Source organism: Eriocheir sinensis, chromosome 61 (assembly GCF_024679095.1).
Source record: "Eriocheir sinensis breed Jianghai 21 chromosome 61, ASM2467909v1, whole genome shotgun sequence".
Taxonomy (NCBI): Eukaryota; Metazoa; Arthropoda; class Malacostraca; order Decapoda; family Varunidae; genus Eriocheir; species Eriocheir sinensis.
In genome coordinates this window covers 2864992-2889694 of record NC_066569.1, presented here as the reverse complement: position 1 = coordinate 2889694, position 24703 = coordinate 2864992, and the positions used below count along the sequence as shown (strand labels likewise).

Sequence of the window (24703 nt, the reverse complement as noted above, 5' to 3'; positions counted from 1 at the left end):
CATCAATAAAGGGGAGACTAGCTTATATCATGTACTACACTCGCTACTACTACTACTACTACTACTACTACTACTACTACTACTACTACTACTACTACTACTACTACGTCTACTACTACTACTACTACTACTACTACTACTACTACTACTACTACTACTACTACTACTACTACTACTACTACTACTAAATTACCACTACGTACTACAACTGCTACTACTACTACTGCTACTACTACTACTACTACTATTACTACTACTACTATGACAATCTCGCTACTACTACTACTACTACTACTACTACTACTACTACTACTACTACTACTACTACTATAAACTTACCATTATACCTCTCACATTAAGCCTCCCCTTAAATTATAGATAATCAATGGTGTATAAGATTGATATTAAACCCACGATAATGACGTAGCAGTTAAAATATACATAATTATGATGCTATACAGTTGTAATAATTATAATAACGTCAATATGTATACATTTATGATCTATTAATAAAACCAGGTATACCTTTATTTAGTTAGAAAAGGTATGGTGATGTTTATTAAGGTAAAAATCAATAGAGAAAAGAATTAAGAAAAGGTAGATTAAAAAATGCCGGTGTGAGAGAGAGAGAGAGAGAGAGAGAGAGAGAGAGAATAAAAAGAAGCATTTTAATATAGTTTTGGCAAGGAAAGGATGGGCATGCAAGGAGGGAGAGAGAGGGAGAAGCCGGTAGCCATGTCGATCTATATACCATTCATCATTTTTGCAATAATATCACAACCCCGGGCATTACAACCCCTTCAGACCCACCTGGTATCAAGATCAGTTATAAAAAGAGCCATATGGGGAAGCTAGACACGTGAGGAGGGCCGGGGGAGTGAATAAACTGGGGAGAATAAACTATGGAGATGCGGGGAGATGGAGGCTGAGGGTGGGATGAGGGGGCACTTCGATATTTCTAACATTCATCCTTTTTTCCAATAATCTCATAACACCGGGCATTACAAACCTCTTAGACCCAACCGGTATTAAGATCAAGATTAAGAAAAAACATATGGGGAGGTTTAACCCGTGGGGAGGGCCGGGGGGGCGTGAATAAGCCGGTAATGCAATATATGGGGAGATGTCGTAATATGGTGATTATCAATACACCGGGCGATATAACATTCATCTTTTTTGCAATAATCTCGCAACCCCGGCTGACGTAACCTTCTAAGAGGCACCCGGTGTTAAGATCAATGGCAGGGGGAACTATGGGGAGAGAGGTAACCCATGGGGAAAGCCTAGGGGGCGTGTATGAGGGAGGTAAAAATAGCATGGAGGTCTCAAATGGAGGATGGGGGGGTCACTCATATAATATTAACATTCATCAGTTTTGCAATAATGTCGCAACCCCGGCTAACGAAACCTTCTGAGAGGCACCCGGTGTTAAGATCAATTGCAAGGGGAACTATGGGGAGAGAGCTAACCCATGGGGAAGGCCTGGGGGAGGTGGATGACAGGTAAAAATAGCATGGTAATGGGGAGGCCGGGCCCTTCCTCGCTGGCATTAAGACTTGCGCAGCCAAACTCATACCATGGATTCCATTACGCCTCTTTTCTCCATGAATTTCCATTGACAGGTGAGTCAAAATCCACCCCACACCGGTCACACGGCTACCTGAATGCCTCATCTACCTGTGGGATGTGGAATTGAGGGTGTGGATGGACGCCTATGTGGATAAAAGTGGAATTTAATGTGATCACCGAGAAAACTTCATGGGCAGAGAGTCATATTGATTTACGGAGGGTCGAGGTGAGGGAGGGAAGTCTCTGCTATATTTAAGTGTAATTAGGCTTCTGCTCGTCCCCAGGGGTGGCCGTGGGCGGTGGCAGGCCCTCCACTACAGTTTGGGAGGAGCATGTGGATGAGGAAGGTGGATGTGGCCTATTTCATCCACCTTTTAGGAAATTGTCACAAAACGAGATCATGTTTTGCTGCTCTCGTGCTGCCAACCCTTCCGACTCGCACCTATTTTGGTAACCTGAAATTGCTTACTACACCTCAAACACACATCAAAATACTGGAAATACGTGTGAGATAGTGATATAAGTGGATAAAAGTGTAAAGTGTAGCCGGGAAGTGATGAAATGGCGTGAAATAAGAGCGTGTGTCTTCCTCCGCAGGTTGGCAGGCCTGGTAACAGCATGACCCATCGGCTCACCACTCCGTTTGAAGGTGTCGACAAGGATTCTATCACCCCTCTCACCCCTCTCACCCCACGGCCTCCCCACTCACCCTGCACCCCTCTCACATCCCCCTCTCACCCTCCAGACCCCCAGCACATCCTCACACCCCTGGAACAAACCCCAAATGATGTCTTTTTAATCATATGTTTTGTTAAAGATGTTCAGAAAATTATCACATCCCACTCACCCCTCTCACCCCACAGCCTCCCCACTCACCCTGCACCCCTCTCACATCCCCCTCTCACCCTCCAGACCCCCAGCACATCCTCACACCCCTGGAACAAACCCCAAATGATGTCTTTTTAATCATATGTTTTCTTGAGGATGTTCAGAAATGATCACATCCCACTCACCCTCTCACCCCACCGCATCCCCACTCACCCTGCACCCCTCTCACATCCCCCTCTCACCCTCCAGACCCCCAGCACATCCTCACACCCCTGGAACAAACCCCAAATGATGTCTTTTTAATCATATGTTTTCTTGAGGATGTTCAGAAAATGATCACATCCCACTCACCCCTCTCACCCCACAGCATCCCCACTCACCCTGCACCCCTCTCACATCCCCCTCTCACCCCTCAGTCACCCAGCACATCCTCACACCCCTGGAACACACCCTAAACCACCTTCTCTTATCGTATGTTTTCTTAAAGATGTTGAGAAAATTATCACATCCCACTCACCCCACAGCCTCCCCACTCACCCTGCACCCCTCTCACATCCCCCTCTCACCCCTCAGTCACCCAGCACACCCCTGGAACACACCTCAAACAATGTCTTTTTAATCATATGTTTTCTTAAAGATGTTGAGAAAATTATCACATCCCACTCATCCCTCTCACCCCACGGCCTCCCCACTCACCCTGCACCCCTCTCACATCCCCCTCTCACCCCTCAGTCACCCAGCACATCCTCACCCCTGGAACACACCCATACTCACATCCCTCGTTTCCTAATCATATGTCTCCCTATTTTATCTCACCCCACTCATCCCTCTCACCCCACAGCCTCCCCACTCATCCTGCACCCCTCTCACATCCCACTCTCACCCCTAAGTCACCCAGCACACCCACAGACCCTCAGAACAGACCTCACACTATCTCATTATTATATTCACTCAAGTCCATCTCACTCATCTTTTTTTCTTTTTATTTCACTTCTGAGCTTTTTTTATTGTCTGTCTTATTTTATTGCTTTTTTATTTGTTTATTCCACTTTTGAGCCACATTTTTACTCTTATTCCACTTCTATGACATTTAAATACCTACTTTCTTTTCCTTTTTTTATTTTTATTCCACCCTCAGCTATACTTTGATTTCTATTCCACTTTTTACTATGCTATTTTATCCACTTTTTGTCTTTATTTTTCTTATTTCTTACTTCATCCACTCCCTTCGTTCCCTTATCTTTCCTTACCCATGAAAACCCATATTCAGACCCAGTATTAATTCATCCATTCATCCCTTTACATTCCTTACCCTTTCTCTACCATACCCAAACCCACAGTACCCAGCCTCCCTTACCTGCTCCTTACCCATACCCAGATGTATAGTACCCCCACCCCTCCTTCCTTACCCACTCCTTACCTATTATGATAAGATGCTGGGTGTTTAAATATATTGTCTATTTATTCCTATTATTCCTAGTATATCTATTTTACTTTATATTACATCTGCTTGGTTTATGAGATGTGTGAGCTTAACTTTTTAGTATCTTGAGGACATTATGCTTTTTATGTAATATTTCTTCACTTAATTATATTCAAATTGCCTTTTTTTTTTTTTTTTTTTTTTTTTTTGTTAGATATGTTTTACCCTTATTAGAATCTTAAAGAGGCAGATTTTGTTAGGCTTTGTTTTGCATTGAGTCAGTTTTTAATTACACATTTATACATGTATTTATTTATATATTCATTTATTGATTGATTGATTGCTTTACTTTTTCTTTATTACCTTAAAAAGAACTTATAGAACTAGATTTTGTTAGGTTATATTTAACATCGTTAGAATTTAGTTATAGATTTATTTGTGTATTTATCTATATATATAGTATTTAGTATTTTTGATTGAAGGCTGATTCTTAATTCATAAATGCCGCTTCTTGGAGCAACACTTATCTATAGCTGAGTCAAATTTTAGAAGAACATTCCTTTGTATATTGATTTATCTATTGGCTGATTTCTTTACCCTCTGTGCCACACTTGTTTAAAGTTAATGTTGTGTTGCCTTAAAGAAATCATTTTTAATAGGTCATATATTGCAGTGAGTCAAATTTGAGTTCAGTGTATAGTATATAATTGCATGTTCATAGTTTTCTTACTCTTAATTCTTAGTCTTATACCCTCTATGCCACACTTGTTTATAGTTAATGTTGTTGTGTCTCCCCCCAAGTAGACTTAATCCTGGGTAGTCAGTTCCTGCCGGCGTTGGCCACTGTTGACCGCGAGAACGGAGAGCCTGTGGCCCGCGTCGGTGTGCTGCAGTGCCGACGGTGCAGTGCCAGCTTCCTGCAGGTATGTGGGGGGGCATCTATACCCCATGTACTTGTTGAACTCTAGGGTGGTCAGCTATTGTCGATTTGTGTATATATAAGATGAATTATTGTAATGTTATCTCTCAGTTTAATCTGCCATCTGAATATATATTTTAAACTATGTAAATCTCTCTCTCTTTGACTACCATTTCTTCAACTTTAATTACTACTTACTAAAAGGCAATATCATGATAGTTGATGTCATTTCCCCTCATCTCTGTTTCTTTGGGCCTGGATATCTATATAAATCTATGTAAACCTCTTCCTTTGATGGCCACCTCCTCTGTCTTAATTAATATTCACTAAGACAAAAGCAATATCGTGACAGCCATTCAATTTGATGTTATTTCACCTCGTCTCAGTGTGTGGGTCTGGGTATGTATGTAAATCTATGTAAACCTCTTCCTTTGATTGCCACCTCCTCTATCTTAATTAATATTCACTAAGACAAATGCAGTATCACAGTGGCCATTTGATTTGATAGTGTTTCTTTTTGTCTCAGTTTGCATGGTGTGTATTTTATGTTGTCACTTTGTCTCTGTGTGTGGGTCTGGGTATCTATGTCATCATCATCATCATCATTTTGTTTACCATCTGTTTTCACTCTTCCTGAGCACTTGGACTCTTTATGGCTCTCCTCCATTCTACTCTGTCTTCTGCCCGATGCTCATCCAATCCCATCAATTCCAAGTCTTCCTGTATACACCTTCTCCACATTTTCCTAGGTCTACCAACTGGTCTCCTTCCTTCTACCTCCTCTTTGTCTTCTGCCCGATGCTCATCCAATCCCATCACTGCCAAGTCTTCCTGTATACACCTTCTCCACGTTTTCCTAGGTCTACCAACTGGTCTCCTTCCTTCTACCTCCAATCTCTCCAAAACTCCTATCAATGTATCCTCCCCTGCTCTCTTCACATGTCCAAACCATCGGAGTCTTTCCCTTCTGAGCACTGTTTCCAGGTCCTCTACTCCACTCTGGGTATCTATGTAAACCTATGTAACCCTCATCAGGTGAAGGAGGCCCTGTCCCACTACCGCCTGCACATCTTTGAGACGCACAAGGAGCACTTCACTGTGGTGGTGGGCGGTGCGTGTCCCCTGCCAGGCTGCGTGCTTGGGGCAGACAAAAACCCCACTATACACTTCCACTGTGCCTACTGCAGCTTTACTTCCACGGAGGTGAGGGGACGGTGGTGGTGGTGGTGTGATGGTCTGTTAGGTTAGGTAAGGTTGTTGTTGATTGTGGTAGGTTAATTTAGGGGTGTGGTGGTGGTGTTGGTGGATTTGGTTAGGTCTGGTTAGTTTTGGTTAGGTTAGGTCAGGTAGGTTGGGTTAGGATTGATTTGGTTAGGTCTGGTTAGTTTAGGTTAGGTCAGGTGGGTTGGGTTGGGATTGATTTGGTTAGGTCTGGTTAGTTTAGGTTAGGTTAAGTTAGGTCAGGTCAGGTGGGTTGGGTTGGGATTGATTTGGTTAGGTCTGGTTAGTTTAGGTTAGGTTAAGTTAGGTCAGGTCAGGTGGGTTGGGTTGGGATTGCTTTGGTTAGGTCTGGTTAAGTTAGGTTAGGTCAGGTGGGTTGGGTTAGGATTGCTTTGGTTAGGTTTGGTTAAGTTAGGTTAGGTCAGGTGGGTTGGGTTAGGATTGCTTTGGTTAGGTTTGGTTAAGTTAGGTTAGGTCAGGTGGGTTGGGTTAGGATTGCTTTGGTTTGGTTAAGTTAGGTTAGGTCAGGTGGGTTGGGTTGGGATTGCTTTGGTTAGGTTTGGTTAAGTTAGGTTAGGTCAGGTGGGTTGGGTTGGGATTGCTTTGGTTAGGTTTGGTTAAGTTAGATTAGGTCAGGTAGGTTGGGTTGGGATTGCTTTGGTTAGGTTTGGTTAAGTTAGGTTAGGTCAGGTGGGTCAGGTATGTTGGGTTAGGTTTGGTTAAGTTAGGTTAGGTCAGGTGGGTTGGGTTGGGATTGCTTTGGTTAGGTCTGGTTAAGTTAGGTTAGGTCAGGTGGGTCAGGTAGGTTGGGTTAGGTTTGGTTAAGTTAGGTTAGTTCAGGTGGGTTGGGTTGGGATTGCTTTGGTTAGGTCTGGTTAAGTTAGGTTAGGTCAGGTGGGTCAGGTAGGTTGGGTTAGGTTTGGTTAAGTTAGGTTAGGTCAGGTGGGTTGGGTTGGGAATGCTTTGGTTTGGTTAAGTTAGGTTAGGTCAGGTAGGTTGGGTTGGGATTGCTTTGGTTAGGTTTGGTTTGGTTAAGTTAGGTTAGGTCAGGTGGGTTTGGTTGGGATTGCTTTGGTTAGGTTTGGTTAAGTTAGGTTAGGTCAGGTAGGTTGGGTTGGGATTGATTTGGTTAGGTTAGATTAGGTAGGTTGGAATAGGATTGCTTTGCTTAGGCTTGGTTGGTCTGGTTAGGTTTTAAGGGGTGTGTTGTTTAGCAAAGTGATAGTGGTAGTAATAGTAATATTAGTGGTGGTGGTAGCTGTATATATAGTAACAGTAGTAGTATCAGTAATGGTTTTATGATAATGGTACTGGTGGTGATGATGCTGGTAGAGGTATTAACAGTGTCTCATGATGTGGTAACAGTGTCGTCTTGTCCCCCAGATCATGGACTTGCCGCTGCACATGGAGAAACGCCACCTGGCCTTCTACAGGGAGGTGAGCCTTGTGCTACGCGGCGACGACATACAGCGGACCAAGGTGAGACTACCCCCTATACCTTGCTTACCTGCCTTCTTAACCCGTCCGCTGCGATTGGCACAGATTTAGCTTTTACTGGTAGCCCGATAACATATACTCCCATGTCTTTCTCAGCCTCTGTGGTGGATAGTGGGGTGTTTCCCATGTGTATCCCCTCCCAAAGTGCAGGAGTTTACATTTTTCTTCATTAAATTGTATCAGCCACTTTTTGTTCCATTCCTATAGCTTGGTGAGGTCTGACTAGGAAATCCGCAGTCAAGGGGTAACAGTCTTCTCTTCGTTATTCTTCTTTCTTCAGCCTTTTCTCCTTCTTCTCTTTCTTCTTCTTCGTATGGTTCTCTATTTCATGAACCTAATCTCTCTACCTTTCTTTCTTTTTATTTTCCAGTGTTTTCGTCTTTTTCTGCTTTATCTCAGACTATCTTATCATCGTTATTCTTCTTTCTTCAGCCTGATTTTCTGTCCTTGTTTTGTTTTGTATATATGTCTTATTTTCTCCTTCTCTTTCTTCTTCATATCGTTTCCTATTTCATGAACCTAATCTCTCCACCTTTCTTTTTATTTTCCAGTGTTTTTGTCTTTTTCTGCTTCATCTCAGACTATCTTATCATTGTTATTCTTCTTTCTCCAGCCTTTTCTCTTTCTTCTCATTCTTCGTCTTCATATCGTTCCCTATTTCATGAACCTAATCTCTCCACCTTTCTTTTTATTTTCCAGTGTTTTCATCTATTTCTGCTTCATCTCAGACTATCTTATCATCGTTATTCTTCTTTCTCCAGCCTTTTCTCCTTCTTCTCTTTCTTCTTCTTCATATCATTCTCTATTTCATGAACCTAATCTCTCCACCTTTCTTTCTTTTTATTTTCCAGTGTTTTCGTCTTTTTCTGCTTCATCTCAGACTATCTTATCATCGTTATTCTTCTTTCTCCAGCCTTTTCTCCTTCTTCTCTTTCTTCTTCTTCATATCATTCTCTATTTCATGAACCTAATCTCTCCACCTTTCTTTCTTTTTATTTTCCAGTGTTTTCGTCTTTTTCTGCTTTATCTCAGGCTATCTTATCATCGTTATTCTTCTTTCTCCAGCCTTTTCTCCTTCTTCTCTTTCTTCTTCTTCATATCATTCTCTATTTCATGAACCTAATCTCCACCTTTCTTTTTATTTTCCAATGTTTTCGTCTTTTTCTGCTTCATATCAGGCTATCTTATATGTTCTCTTTTTTCCTTATTTCTTCAGCCTAATTTTCTGTCCTTGTTTTGTTTTGTATATATGTCTTATTTTCTCCTCTTTCTTCTTCTTCATATCTTTCCCTATTTCACAAACCTAATCTCCACCTTTCTTTTTATTTTCCAGTGTTTTTGTCTTTTTCTGCTTCATCTCAGGCTATCTTATCATTGTTATTCTTCTTTCTCCAGCCTTTTCTCTTTCTTCTCTTTCTTCTTCTTCATATCGTTCCCTATTTCACAAACCTAATCTCCACCTTTCTTTTTATTTTCCAATGTTTTCGTCTTTTCTGCTTCATATCAGGCTATCTTATATGTTCTCTTTCTTTCCTTATTTCTTCAGCCTAATTTTCTGTCTTTGTTCTGTTTTGCATGTCTTATTTTCTCCTTCTCTTTCTTCTTCTTCATATCTTTTCCTAATTCTTGAACCTAATCTTTCCACCTGTCTTTTTTTTATTTTCCAATGTTTTCGTCTTTTTCTGCTTCATCCGTACCTCCTTTCCTTCTTGCTTCTTTATATTCTTTTATCCTTATTCCTTCAATGTAGCCTAATCTCTCCTGCCTTCCTTCTTTTTATTTTCCACTATTTTTTTTCTGTCATCTCAAACAGTCTTAGATTTTCTCTTTTTCCTTATTTCATTAACTTAATCTTCCTGGCATCCTCTTATTCTCTTATTCTTTCTCTCTCTGTTATATATTTCAAAGTCTAATGTCACTTTCCTTATATATAATTACACCCACAGCACTCCATAACATTCAAACAGTCTTGTATACCCTCTCTTTTACCTTATTTAATTTACGTAATCTTCCTGGCATCCTCTTATTCTCTTGTGTATCATTTATTTCTCTCTCTGTTATATATTTCAAAGTCTAATATCACTTTCCTCATATATAATTACACCCACAGCACTCTATAACATTCAAACAGTCTTGTATACCCTCTCTTTTTCATTATTTAATTTACGTAATCTTCCTGGCATCCTCTTATTCTTTCTCTCTCTGTTATATATTTCAAAGTCTAATATCACTTTCCTCATATAATTACACCCACAGCACTCCATAACATTCAAACAGTCTTGTATACCCTCTTTTTTATTATTTAATTTACATAATCTTCCTGGCATCCTCTTATTCTCTTATGTATCATTTCTTTCCCTCTCTGTTATATATTTCAAAGTCTAATATCACTTTCCTCATATAATTACACCCACAGCACTCCATAACATTCAAACAGTCTTGTATACCCTCTCTTTTTCATTATTTCATATACGTAATCTTCCTGGCATCCTCTTATCCTCTTATGTATTATTCCTTTCTCTCTCTGTTATATATTTCAAAGTCTAATATCACTTTCCTCATATAATTACACCCACAGCACTCCATAACATTCAAACAGTCTTGTATACCCTCTCTTTTTCATTATTTCTTCAACCTATTCTTCTAAGCATCCTTCTCTTTCATTTGTATAATTTCTTTCTCTTTCTGTTAAATATTTCAAAGTCTAATAACACTTTCCTCATATAGAATTACACCCACAGCACCCCAAACAAAGCAACCTCACACGCCTTATTTCTTCAACCTAATGCTTCTGTTATCCTCTGTTGTTTTCCATTGATTGTTTAATTTTTCTTCTATATCTCTTTAAAAATCTTATGTGTCATGTTCTCCTTTTCCTTATTTCTTCAACCTGTTCTTCTAAGCATCCTTCTCTTTCATTTGTATCATTTCTCTTTTTGTCATATATTTGGAACAGTCTAATACCTTCTCTCTTCCCTGTTACATAATTACACCCACAGCACTGTATTGTGTCTTAAACAGTCTTGTATACCTTCTTCTTCCTTATTTCTTCAACCTGTTCTTCTAGGCATCCTCCTTTTTCATTTGTATCATTTCTCTTTTTGTCATATATTTGGAACAGTCTAATACCTTCTCTCTTCCCTGTTGCATAATTACACCCACAGCACTCTATTACGTCTTAAACAGTCTTGTATACCCTCTCTTTTTCATTATTTCTTCAACCTATTCTTCTAAGCATCCTTCTCTTTCATTTGTATCAGTCTCTCTTTTTGTCATATATTTGGAACAGTCTAATACCTTCTCTCTTCCCTGTTACATAATTACACCCACAGCACCCCAAATAAACCAACCTCACACGCCCGCCTCACCCCCTAACAGGTCTACACATGCGGGGAGTGTGGCATCAAGATCCAGGGCACCGTGTCCATCGTGCGGCACCTCCTGGCGCACGACAATGACACACAGCAACATCAACAGCAGCAGAAGGGGGCCGGCAGTGTGTCTCTCGTCAATGGGGGCACTGCGGTAGGGGAGGGGGGTGGGGATGATGATGCCGTAGGAGTTATTATGGTGAACGGGGACGGTAAATACGACGGCAGCGACTTCAGCAGCGGAAGGGACGGGAACGGGAACGCGGTGTTTTACGTGACGACCGGCGATAACGGACTCGTCAACGGGTGCGAGGAGGAGAAGAACCTCGGGAACGGCATCACCATCAAGGGAAACGACGACGGGATAGACTCGCACTTCATGAGGAGTCTCGCCGTGCATTCTATAGACGCCGCGACGCTCAACAACAACGGAACAGCGCCTCAAACCACGCACATAGACCCTGACCCCTTGGAAATATTACCGGGGGAGTTAGGCAATATCGCAATGACTCAGCCGCTTCACGAGAGCATGCAAGTCGAAATCAACCCTCTCGACATACTCACGACGGTTATGGAGGAGGACCAACGTAGCGACAACCCAGTCTTCCCGCCCGAGCACTTCCTCCTGACCCTCCCAGCGCCGGCACACTTCCTCGAGGGCGCCGGTGATCCAGGGCCACAGGAGGAGATGTTGGAGGGGCCGCAGGAGAGCCAGGAACAGGAGGAGGATGCGGGAAGTATAGAGGGGTATGGGGATGTGCCGAGTGATATTCTGCTTGATCATCCTGGTGTGTATAACTGCGATAAGTGCGAGGAGATGTTCCGCTATCAACACCAGCTGGTCTCACATAAACACCAGGTATGTAGGTGTGTGTGTGTGTGTGTGTTTCATTAATCAGTGTGTGTGTATGTATATAACTGTGTGTGTGTGTGTGTGGGTGTATGTATGAAACTGTGTGTGTATGTGTGTGTGTATGTAACTATCTGTGTGTTGTGTTTTTTATATATGTTAAATTTAGATATCATGCGTGTTTTTCTTATCTGTTATATCTCATGGCTCTTGAAGGTTGTAATTGTGTATTGGTGTTTGATTACTAGTATCTGTATCTACATTAACCTTTTTTTTATGACTGTTCATTAGGGATTTTGATGTTTATATATAGACAGTCTTGCACCTTTCCGAAACACACACACACACACACACACACACACACACACACACACACACACACACACACTCTTGCGCCATATCCCAAATACACACACACACACACACACTCCAAACACCCCACCCTCACCAAACACACCCTTACACCCCACCACACCCTCTCACACACATCTCCCCCACTCACTCAAACACACCCGCCTTCCCAAACAGGTTCACCAGTCGCTCGAGGCCCAGTACGAATGTCAGGTGTGCGGTCTGGAGTTCCCGGTGGTGCAGGAGCTCAAGAGGCACATGGTCACACACGCCGGCTCGGTCCTCATCTCCTGCGGCGTGTGTGGGCAGACCTTCCCCGACAGACCCTCGCTTAAGGCTCACACTGTCACGCATGGGTTAGTGTCGTCTTGTCTTCTCTGTTTCTTCTTTTTCTTCCTTCTTTTTCTGCTTATTCTAGAGCCACATTTTTATTTTAAGTCTTCTCCCTCTTTCTCATCTCCTTCTTTCCTTGTCCCTCTCCCTCCCACCTCTTTTTATTCCATTTTTCTCTCTCTTTGCTGCATTTTTTTCTCTAGTTTTGTCTTCTTTGCTCCCTCTTTGTCTTCTTTTGTTTTCTCCTTCTTACTCCTCTTCTTGTCTTTGTTATTTTTTCTTTGTCTTGTTCTTCCTCTGTTTATCTTGTTTTCCTTCCTTTTCCTCTTTCTCTTCTTCCTTCTCTTTCTCCTTCTTACTCCTCTTGTCTTTGTCCTTTTTTCTTTCTTCTTTGTCTTCTTCTTCCTTATTCTTTTTATCTTGTCTTCCTTCCTTTTCCTCTTTCTCTTCTTCCTTCTCTTTCTTCTTCTTACTCCTCTTCTTGTCTGTCCTTTTTTCTTTCTTTGTCTTCTTCTTCCTTCCTCTTTTTATCTTGTTTTCCTTCCTTTTCCTCTTTCTCTTCTTCTCTTTCTTCTTCTTACTCTTCTTGTCTTTGTCCGTTTTTCTCTTCTTCTTTCGTTTCCTCTATCTTCTTATCTTCTACGTTCCTTATTTTCTTCTATGTCTTGTTGGTCTTCTTTCTCTCCTTCTCTTCTTTTGTCATCTTTTTTCCCTATCTCTTCTTTCTCTTCTTTCTCTTCCTCTTTCTTCTTATCTTCTACGTTCCTTATTTTCTTCTACGTCTTCTTGGTCTTCTTTGTCTCCTTCTCCTCTTCTTTTTCTATTCTCCTTCTCTGTTCCTAACCTAACCTTTTTTTTCTATTCTCCTTCTCTTTTCCTAACCTAACCTAACCTCTTTTTTCTATTCTCCTTCTCTGTTCCTAACCTAACCTAACCTTACCTCCTTTTTCTATTCTTCTCTTTTCCTAACCTAACCTAACCTTACCTCCTTTTTCTATTCTCCTTCTCTGTTCCTAACCTAACCTAACCTAACCTCTTTTTTATTCTCCTTCTCTGTTCCTAACCTAACCTAACCTTACCTCTTTTTTATTCTCCTTCTCTGTTCCTAACCTAACCTCTTTTTTATTCTCCTTCTCTGTTCCTAACCTTACCTCTTTTTTATTCTCCTTCTCTGTTCCTAACCTAACCTCTTTTTTATTCTCCTTCTCTGTTCCTAACCTAACCTAACCTTACCTCTTTTTTATTCTCCTTCTCTGTTCCTAACCTAACCTAACCTAACCTCTTTTTTCTATTCTCCTTCTCTGTTCCTAACCTAACCTCTTTTTTTCTATTCCCCTTCTCTGTTCCTAACCTAACCTAGCCTTCTACTGGCCATTCCTTTCTCCTATTCCTCTTCTTTCCCTTCTTCCCTTCTCTCTTTCATCATTTTTCCCTCTTTTTTTCCCCCCCCCGTTAACTTGCCTTCTTCCTTGTAAATAATAAAGGGAGAGGCGTAAACCAACCATTTATTTTGCCTTGTGTTCCAGAGGATCGACGGAGCGGTCCAACAAGTGTGAGTCCTGCAGCGTCGAGTTCGCCTCCAAGTCTGAGCTGACACGGCACATCGTGAAGTACCAGGGAACTTGCAACCCCAACAAGAGTGGTAAGGGGGAGGCTGATGATGATGAAGAGGAGGAGGAGGAAGAAGATGAAAACGGGATAGACTTGACAAATAGACAGACAGGCAGAGATAGAAAGACAGCTATTATATATATACACAAACAAAAGAGACAGACAAACAGATAGACAGGCAGATAGAACAGATAGACAAATAGAAAGACAGCTAGAATGGAGAAATAGATATAGGACAGACATACAGATAGACAGAGAGATAAACAAGGATAGGACAGTCAGATAGCAAGACAGGTAGGTTAGACAAACAGATATAGGACAGGCATACAGATAGACAGAGAGATAAACAGTGAATGATAGAACAGTCAGATCGCAAGACAGCTAAGTTAGACAAACAGGAATATGGGAGAGGAAAAACAGTACCAATCTGTGTCCATGATTTCAATAGTTGTTTTCTTGGTTTCCTATTTTTCTGTTTCTATTTTCTATCTCTGTCCAATGAATTCAATACCATAGTTGCTTATTTCTCAGTCTCTCTCTAACACACCTTCACCCTTACACCCCATGCTAACAGGGGCTACTATGTGCATCTGTTTCCTATCTCTGTCCATAAATTAAACGGTTATTTCCCTATTTCCTATTTATATTTCCATTTTGTAGTTATTTCTCTATATCTCAGTCTCTCTAACACACCTTCACCCTTGCTCCCCATGCTAATAGGGGCTACTATGTGCTTGTTTCCTATCTCTGTCCATAAATTAAACAGTTATTTCCCTATTTCCTATTTATATTTCCATTTTGTAGTTGTTTCTATTTCTCAGTCTCTCTAACACACCTTCACCCTTACACCCCATGCTAACAGGAGCTGCTATGTACTTCTGTTTCCTATCTGTCCATAAATTAAAGTTATTTCCCTATTTCCTATTTATATTTCCATTTTGTAGTTGTTTCTATTTCTCAGTCTCTCTAACACACCTTCACCCTTGCACCCTATACCAACAGGAGCTGCTATGTGTTTCTGTTTCCTATCTCTGTCCATAAATTAAACAGTTATTTCCCTATTTCCTATTTATATTCCCATTTTCTAGTTGTTTCTGTTTCTCAATCTCTCTAACACACCTTCACCCTTACACCCCATGCTAACAGGGGCTACTATGTGCATCTGTTTCCTATCTCTGTCCATAAATTAAACGGTTATTTCCCTATTTCCTATTTATATTTCCATTTTGTAGTTATTTCTCTATATCTCAGTCTCTCTAACACACCTTCACCCTATCACCCTATACCAACAGCGGGTGCTATGTGTTTCTGTTTCCTTTCTCTGTCCATAAATTAAAGTTATTTCTCTATTTCCTATTTATATTCCCATTTTCTAGTTGTTTCTGTTTCTCAATCTCTCTCTAACACACCTTCACCCTTACACCCCATGCTAACAGGGGCTACTATGTGCTTGTTTCCTATCTCTGTCCATAAATTAAACAGTTATTTTCCTATTTCCTATTTATATTCCCATTTTCTAGTTGTTTCTGTTTCTCAATCTCTCTAACACACCTTCACCCTATCACCCTATACCAACAGGAGCTGCTATGTGTTTCTGTTTCCTATCTCTGTCCATAAATTAAACAGTTATTTCCTTATTTCCTATTTATATTTCCATTTTGTAGTTATTTCTCTATTTCTCAGTCTCTAACACACCTTCACCCTTACACCCCATGCTAACAGGGGCTGCTATGTGTTTCTGTTTCCTATCTCTGTCCATAAATTAAACAGTTATTTCCCTATTTCCTATTTGTATTTCCATTTTGTAGTTATTTCTCTATATCTCAGTCTCTCTAACACACCTTCACCCTTACACCCCATGCTAACAGAGGGCGTGCGCTGTGCTACATGCGGGGAGGATCTGCCCACGCTGGAGGCCCTGAAGGTACACCGACGCACGGCCCACCCCACCCCTGAGGTCACCCCGGGCTCTGGCAAGAAGGGCTTTGAGTGCGACTACTGCGGCAAGACCTTCAACTGCCGATCCAATCTGCGTGACCACCTGGTGTGTGTGGGTGTGGGCGTAGGATTTTTTTTTATTTTATTTATTTATTTATTTTTTACAGCAAAGGAGACAGCACTAGGGCACAAATAAAAAGGAAACAACAATAAAAAAATGCCCGTAACTCAATGGATGGATGGAAAGAGAGAAAAAGTGTGTGTGTGTGTGTGTGTGTGTGTGTGTGTGTGTGTGTGTGTATTGCAGCCTTACCTAGTGTGCGAGACCATCTACTGTTTGTGTTTGTGTGTGTTTGTGAACATGGGAGAGAAAGGAAGTGAAGAAAATGTGTGTGTGTGTGTGTGTGTGTGTGTGTGTGTGTGTGTGATGGATGGAAAGAGGGAGAAAAAGTGTGTGTGTGTGTGTGTGTTGCAACTTTACCTAGTGTACGAGACCATCTGCTGTTTGTGTTTGTGTGTGTTTGTGAACGTGGGAGAGAAAGGAAGTGAAGAAAATGTGTGTGTGTGTGTGTGTGTGTGTGTGTGTGTTAACCTAATCTAAGCTACCCTAATCTAACCCCACTTCACCTAACCCAAACTAACCTACCCTACCCTACCCTACTCTAACCCCAGCTCAACCTAACCTAACCCACCCTATCCTAACCTAACCTTACCTTACCTACCCTACCCTACCCTACTCCTCAGCTAACCTAACCCTACCCTAACCTACCATAAACTTACCCAAGCTAACCTAATCTAACCTAGCCTTACCTTACCTTACCTTACCTTACCTTACCTTACCTTACCTTACCTTACCTTACCTTACCTTACCTACCCATACCAAGCTCATCTAACATAATCTAACCAAAAAACAAATATTATACAGTGAACTACTAGATTATATGGGCCCCTCTATCTAACTTAATCTAACATCCCTTCCCCAGGTGGTCCACACGGGGGAGAAGCCGTACCCCTGTGACATCTGCGGCAAGTCCTTCAGCTTCATCCACAACATGAAGACACACCGCCTCACCCACAACGAGGGGCGGAACGAGGTCTGCCCATACTGCGACAAGGCCTACAAGAGCAAGATATCCCTCTACTACCACATGAAGAAGGGGAACTGTAAGGGGCTGTCCACGAAGGAGGTGCGGAAGAGTGGCCTTGTTGATTATTATGATTATTATTACTTTTTATCTAACTAAAAAAAAAATGTCCGTGCCAAGACGGGCTTGGGCCAACCACCAGGCCAGTGAAGAAAGCCTTCCAACACCACAGGCGAAGACATAAAAAAAAAGAGTATTGATGGAGGTATTGAGAACAAGTGATCTTAGAATGCTGAGGTATATGGCGTGGATCAGGTGGCAAGATAGGGTGTCCAGTGCAGATGTAGCTAACAGATGTGGAGTAGAGGACCTGGAAACACTGCTCAGAGGGGAACGACTCTGATGGTTTGGACATGTGAAGAGAGCAGGGGAGGATACAGTGCTGGGAGTTTTAGTAGAGGACCTGGAAACACTGCTCAGGAGGGAAAGACTCTGATGGTTTGGACATGTAAAGAGAGCAGGGGAGGATACAGTCCTGGGAGTTTTAGTAGAGGACCTGGAAACAGTGCTCAGAAGGGAAAGACTCGGATGGTTTGGACATGTAAAGAGAGCAGGGGAGGATACAGTGCTGGGAGTTTTAGTAGAGGACCTGGAAACACTGCTCAGAAGGGAAAGACTGATGGTTTGGACGTGTAAAGAGAGCAGGGGAGGATACAGTGCTGGGAGTTTTAGTAGAGGACCTGGAAACACTGCTCAGAAGGGAAAGACTCTGATGGTTTGGACATGTAAAGAGAGCAGGGGAGGATACCGTGCTGGGAGTTTTAGTAGAGGGCCTGGAAACACTGCTCAGAAGGGAAAGACTCTGATGGTTTGGACATGTAAAGAGAGCAGGGGAGGATACAGTGCTGGGAGTTTTAGTAGAGGACCTGGAAACACTGCTCAGAAGGGAAAGACTCTGATGGTTTGGACATGTGAAGAGAGCAGGGGAGGATACAGTGCTGGGAGTTTTAGTAGAGGACCTGGAAACGGTGCTCAGAAGGGAAAGCCTCTGATGGTTTGGACATATAAAGAGAGCAGGGGAGGATACAGTGCTGGGGGTTTTAGTAGAGGACCTGGAAACAGTGCTCAGAAGGTAAAGACTCCAATGATTTGGACATGTAAAGAGAGCAGGGGAGGATACAGTGCTGGAAGTTTTGGAGAGATTGGAGGTAGAAGGAAGGAGACCAGTTGGTAGACCTAGGAAAACATGGAGAAGGTGTATACAGGAAGACTTGGCATTGATGGGATTGGATGAGCATCAGGCAGAAGACAGAGTAGAATGGAGGAGAGCCATAAAGCGTCCAACCGCTCAGGAAGAGTGAACACGGATGGTAAACAAAATGATGAATGATGATGATGATGATGATTAGCTATTCATTAATCATCTCTCTACTTAAATATCTACTTTTTTTTTCCTTCTCATTAGAAAATACATACACATATACAGTCCCTCAAATAGTACAGTTTCCAATAGTCCGGTTTCGGTTTTATATGGATTTTCATAGAAGACCTTTTTAGGATATTTAAATTTCCTGCCCGTTGGGAAATTCAAAAATCCTAAAAAAATTATGAAAATCCACATAAAACCAAAACTGAACCATTGGAAACCGTACTATTTGAAGGATGACTGTATACTGAATGGACAACACCTTTCACCGACACACACATATCACTGACCCCATACCTCCCTGTCTGGTCTAAGGTGCCGGAGGGTTACCACCGTTGCACCGAGTGTCTGCAGATGTTCGCCAGTGAGGAGCGTTACAAGATCCACAAGGACAAGGGCCACTGCCAGGTCTCCCATCGCTGCCAGCACTGTGGTCTGCGATGCTCCACCGAAGTCAGGCTACACAACCACCTGCAGAAGGGCCTGTGTCTCAAGAAGGTGTGTGTGTGTGTGTGTGTGTGTGTGTGTATTTACCTGGTTGTGAAATACAGGACAAGAGCCGTACTAGGGTCGTGCTGTCCCGTCTCCGTAACGCTTATTATCCAGTTTGGCTTTAAATTCATGAATCGTTTTTGCACACACAGTCTCCTCGTCAAGTCCATTCCATGTTCTGTATGGAAAACTGTATTTCTTGATGTCTCTCCTACAGTCACTTTTCTTCAATTTCTTACCATTGCCTCTAGTCACACTTCTGTCACGTACCACTAGGTCTTCCCTGTCCAATTTCTCCAATCCCTCCTGTATCCTGTGCAATGCTATTAGGTCCCTTCTCTCTCTTATTCTCTCCAGTGTTGTTAGTCCCAATTTCTCCAGTCTTTCTTCATAAGTTTGTTCTCTCAGAGTTTCCGGCAATTTAGTCGCTGCTCTCTTTATTCTTTCCAACTTTCTAATTTCTTTCTTCAATCTAGGTGACCACACTAATGCTGCATATTCCAGTCTTGGACGTATCATCGATGTCATTAGTTTCTTCACCATTTCTTCATCTAAATCAGTGTTTCTTAAACTTTTTTGTGCAGCGGACCCCTTTTATTAAAATTACTCATGTAGCGGACCCTTTATTATTATAATTTTATTATATTAAATTACTTCCATCCCAATGTGACTTAGCCACTGTAAAAAGCCATCAGGATTTGGTGCTACAAAAATAGGAATTTATGACGTTTTGGCCGAAAATTTGACTGAAATCGATATTAAAAATTATCCTGCGGACCCCTTGGAACATTCCACGGACCCCTGGGGGTCCGCGGACCACACTTTAAGAAACACTGATCTAAATATGTAAATGCTGCTTTTATGTTTCTAAGAAGATTGTATGTTTCCCCAGTTATCCTATTTATTTGCTTTCCAAAGAACAACTTGTCTGTTATTGTCACTCCCAGATCTTTTTCCTCTGTTTTTTTCATGATTCTTTCATAACTCCGAGAGTAGTTCCCTGATATTCGTCTACTGCTCTTACCAAACTCCATCACACTACACTTCTTTGTATTGAATGTCATTTCCCATTTGCGTGACCATTCGCTTATTCTGTCGAGATCTTGGCTCAGGGCTACACAGTCTTCTTTATTAGCCACCCTCCTCATTATTTAGCATCATCAGCACACTTATTCACATAGCTTGTCACCCCTTCTGTCATGTCATTAATATATATTACGTGTGTGTGTGTTAGTGTGAGTAAAAGAACATATTTGAGAGTATATAAGAGCAGGAAAATGAAGAGAAGAGAAGAGAGAGAAAGCTGCTTAGTACTGTACTTAAAAGAGAATGAAGAGAACGCATGAAAAGCCTAACATCACACACCTCCTGAATCTCACCCATTAACCCCCACCCCCCCCTCTTTCCCACAACCCCAGGAGTCCCCCAGCAGCACCTCCGACAACCCACCGAAGCGTCGCAGAGGGCCGAACAAGGAACGCGAGAAGCCACAAGAGGAGATCGTTTGTGACCGCTGTAACTACACCAAGGACTGCTGCTGCACCTTCTCCTGCAAGCACTGCGGGAAACGAGTCTTCTCCATCATGGCGTATACGAACCACCAGGACAAGACGTGTTCGGTCCTTAAGCAGCGGAGGGAGCGTATCCGAATGGCCATCATGGAGAAACGGAGGCGGAGGGAGGACCCGACCTTACCCCCATTGCCAGACTCGGCGCTCCTACTCCCCGAGACCCCAGTGCATAATTCGGGGAGGTTCGCCCTACAGCGGAACCTCATGCGGGACTCCAGCCGGCATTCAGTCATCCGGCAACTCGTAAAAAGGTCATCCTCGTCGACGCCGGAGGAGAGAAAGGTCAAGGTCGTGAAAGTAACTCAGTCGAAAATTGAGACGCTGTTTGGCGCCGCACCGACCCCCAAGCCAAGCACTCCTACCACTGCCACCACCCCTACGCCACCACCCTCCACCACTACCACCACTATGACAAGCGCACCAGCAGCCCCCGTCACCACCACAGTGCAGGAGGAAGGCGAGGGGGATGATAGTAGTTCGGGTAGCCTAACGGACCTCTCTACTTTCACGTCGCCAAATATTCTGCAGCCAGTGACCCACGCAGGCGAGTGAGGTGCTGCCGCCTGGTGCCGAGATGAAACACTACCACCAGCGCCCTCTTGCTAGCCTAATGGGTCTTTGCACGAGGAGCCGGCACCTCTTAACTTGTCAGGGATGTGCGTGTATGTGTCTTGTGTGTTTTGGGACCTGTACACACACACACACATGCATGCTATACACCTCTTTCTGTGACTATGTGTGGTTTAAGGGGATGTGTATGGGTGTGTATAAACTGGTTGCACCCCTTATGACATTGCTTACACCCCCTGCCACCATAAATAAAGATGGAGACAAAGAAGAGGGGAATGTGATATGGAGGATGCGTATGTGTAAACAGTAGCCGCTCACACCCCTTACCATGAAGACATCAGGCTAGGGGGATGCGCTCTAACATGGCAGGAAACAACGCACACACCCCATGCATAGAAAGGCCGGGGGGATATGTAGAAGTACAGAACGGTAGAACATATGCTGACACCCCTGACCGTAAAACATCTGACTAGTGGTATGTGCTTGTGTATAAAATGGCTAATGTTTGCACCCCTTACCATGGAAATACTGGCTTAGGGGGATGTGCAGAGTTATTAAATGTCAGAACCTAATGTTTGCACCCCTTACCATGAAAATACTGGCTTAGGGGGGATGTGCAGAGTTATAAAATGGAGGAACCTAATGTTTTGCACCCCTTATAATGGAAATACTGGCTGAGGGGGGATGTGCAGAGCTATTAAATGTCAGAACCTAATGTTTGCACCCCTTACCATGAAAATACAGGCTTAGGGGGGATGCGTAGAGTTATAAAATGTCAGAAAGTAGCGCAAACACCTCTTCCCGTGAAAATATTTGGCTTCGGGGAGATGCGTCAAGTAGAAAATAGCAAAACTTTATCCTGACACCCCTTATGGAAAACGTCTGTCCCAGGGAGGATGCGTATGAATGATAAAATGATGAAATACCCCTTACTCTGCGGATCCCTGGCCTGGGGGGTGAAGGGGGGATGTGTACATATATCAGTGACTGCTGCTGAATAGTCACACCCTCACACATCACCCCCATACGATCAGCCGTAGTGGGATGTGTATATGTGTTTTTTTGGCATTATGTCACACCCCACCCCTTATGACACCAGGAACAGTGACGGTGGGATGCGCATGAGTGTGCTGCGATATTACGAACATACGATTCACCTCCTCTACGACGAAGCTGAAGGGGGGATGCGTAGAATGTATCCGGACGTTATGTGATATGCGCACCCCTTACGACGAGGAATGATGGCTGAAAGAGGGATGTGATGGTGGGCGTTCAATCCCTTTACGACGGAACGAAAGGGGGTATGCGTGGAGTGTGCCCTGATGTTATGTGATACTCGCACGAGAGGGATGTGTTATAGGGGTGGAGAGAGACAGCTGAGGTTACGGTTCGCCAAAGACACGGAACACCAGTTGACGCGGCGATTACGAAACTCAGACACGCAACACTCGACACCCAAAACCGAGCTTGTGTTAGTTTGCATCTAGCGGGCGGAACTCTAGTTGACGCAGCGATTACGAAACTCAAACACGCAACACTCAACACCCAAAACCGAGCTTGTGTCAGTTTGCGTCGGGCGCCGTTACGAACAGGCATACGACACTGTTACGAGAGGTCGGGCGTCGTCGTGAACAGGCTTACGACACTGTGTTACGAGAGGAGGTGATACGGCAGGTGTTTACGTACGTCCTCGGTTTCGTACTCACAGACACTTATCTCCATGTACCTGACTTTTCTGAGTGCCAAAGAAAGGCTTGTGTCGAGAGGTGGCGGGATGGTGGTGATGGCAGAAAGAGAGAGAGAGAGTGAGAGAGAAGGGAGATTGATTTTGAAGAAGGAAAAGTGCGATTGAGGAGAAAAAAAGAGGAGAATAAGATAAAGAAGATGTGGAGAAAAAGTGGAAGGTGGCAGATAAAGTGAGAGAGAAGGGAGATTGATTTTGAAGAAGGAAAAGTGAGATTGAGGAGAATAAGATAAAGAAGAAGATGTGGAGGAGAAGTGGAAGGTGGTGGATAAAGAGTATATGGAGAAAGATGAATGAGTGGAAGAGAAAAAAGTACCGTAGCATAAAGGAAGAAGAGAATGGTGGCAGAGAGAGAGAGCGAGAAAGAGAGAGAGAGAGAAGGGAGAGGGTGATTGAAGAGATAAAGGAAGGGAAGTAAGATTAGGAGGAAGAGGAAATGTTGGATAAAGAAGGAGATCAAGGAAGTAGAAAAGGAGGAAGAAGAGGAGGAAGAGGAAAAGGAGAGGGTGGATAAAGAAGAGGAAGGAAGGAATAACACGGAAGAGAAGGAAGGAGTTAAAGAACACAAAAAGGAGAAGAAAGAAGAGAAGGAGATCAAGGAAGTAGAAGAGGAGGAAGAAAAAGAGATGATGGATTAAGAAGAAGAGAAGGAAGGAGAAAAAGAGGAGAAAGAAAAGGAGGATAAGGACACAGAAAGAGTCCCTTGTACCTCCACACCAACACACACACATACATATCAAGGGAAGAAAGGAAGGAAGGTAGAACGATCTTGTGGTTATGAAGGAAGGCTGTATAGAAGGGAAGGAAGCAAGATGGAAAGGAAGGAAGAACTAATTTATAAAGGATCAGAAGGAAGGATGAAGTCTAATTTACGAGAGAATGGAAGGAAAGGAACAGAAGGGGAGGCTGTATAGAAAGGAAGGAAGAAAGAACTGTTTTACAAAGGATCAGAAGGAAGGATGAAGTCTAATTTATGAGAGAAGGGAAGGAAAGGAACAGAAGGGGAGGCTGTATAGAAAGGAAGGAAGAAAGAACTGTTTTACAAAGGATCAGAAGGAAGGAAGAAGTCTAATTTATGAGAGAAGGGAAGGAAAGGAACAGAAGGGGAGGCTGTATAGAAAGGAAGAAAGAAAGAACTGTTTTACAAAGGATCAGAAGGAAGGAAGAAGTCTAATTTACGAGAGAAGAAAGAAAGGAACGAAAGGTGAGGTCTTGTGGTTATGAAGGAAGGCTGTATAGAAAGGAAGGAAGCAAGATTGAAAAGAAAGAAAGAACTCATTTACGAAGGAACAGAAGGAAGGAAGAAGTCTAATTTACAAGAGAAGAGAAGGAAGGAAGGCAGGTGAAGCATTAACAAAGGAAGGAAGCAAAATAGAAAGGAAGAAAGAAATAACTCGTATACGAAGGAACGGAAGGAAGGATGAAGTCTAATTTACGAGAGAGGGAAGGAAAGGGAACGGAAGGTGAGGTCCTGTGTTGTTTACGACTGTTGTTTGGTTCTTCTCAGCTTGTGATAGTAAATTTAAGCCTACGAACAAGGGAGTGCGGAAGGGCGAGTGACAGACGACACCAGACGAACTTAAAAAAAAAAAAAATTAAATGAAAAAAAAACATCACAACTCCATGACAGACAGAGTGGATATGTTCGTATGTGTGTGTGTGTGTGTGTGTGTGTGTTTCCCGTGTACATATGTGTGTGTGCGCGTTTAAGTCCTTCCTTTAGGGGTGGAAACTTCCCTTTTTTTCCCCTAAACACGAGTCGAAAGGAGGTTTTTTATATTGTTCTTGTATATATATGTGTTTAATTTATCAAGAAACGTCGGATATCGTATGAGCGATTACTCCCTTTTTTTTGTTACGTGATGACGGTTATGCGTAATGACGTGATGGCCGGTTCCAAGTGT

The 24703-nt window shown here is 42.7% G+C and overlaps 1 protein-coding gene across 4 annotated transcripts; it reads left to right on the top strand.

Annotated features, from left to right (window-relative positions):
- Nucleotides 1-1465: 1465 nt before the first annotated feature.
- On the top strand, nt 1466-23463 carry LOC126986129 (uncharacterized). Of its 4 annotated transcripts, none has more exons than XM_050841967.1 (13): nt 1466-1622; nt 1854-2019; nt 2167-2218; nt 4625-4743; nt 5775-5942; nt 7344-7439; nt 10836-11687; nt 12207-12385; nt 13889-14004; nt 15842-16017; nt 16895-17098; nt 18738-18920; nt 20333-23463. In XM_050841967.1, the coding sequence occupies exons 3-13, from the start codon at nt 2188-2190 to the stop codon at nt 21035-21037; spliced, it is 2829 nt and encodes a 942-aa protein (XP_050697924.1). In that variant the 5' UTR covers nt 1466-1622; nt 1854-2019; nt 2167-2187; the 3' UTR covers nt 21038-23463. The 4 variants fall into 4 exon arrangements, with proteins under 4 accessions (XP_050697924.1, XP_050697922.1, XP_050697925.1 ...); XM_050841965.1 differs by having other exon boundaries at nt 4622-4743; XM_050841968.1 differs by lacking the exon at nt 1854-2019 and having other exon boundaries at nt 1547-1622.
- Nucleotides 23464-24703: the final 1240 nt, after the last annotated feature.

What these genes read in the sequence shown, in the direction of transcription:
- LOC126986129 (XM_050841965.1), top strand. Translation starts at nt 2,188, where the DNA reads ATGACCCATCGGCTCACCACTCCGTTTGAAG. An exon ending in GCAGCTTTACTTCCACGGAG is followed by an intron (nt 5,943 to 7,343) that starts GTGAGGGGACGG and finishes CTTGTCCCCCAG; the next exon opens with ATCATGGACTTGCCGCTGCA. An exon ending in GCTCACACTGTCACGCATGG is followed by an intron (nt 12,386 to 13,888) that starts GTTAGTGTCGTC and finishes CTTGTGTTCCAG; the next exon opens with AGGATCGACGGAGCGGTCCA.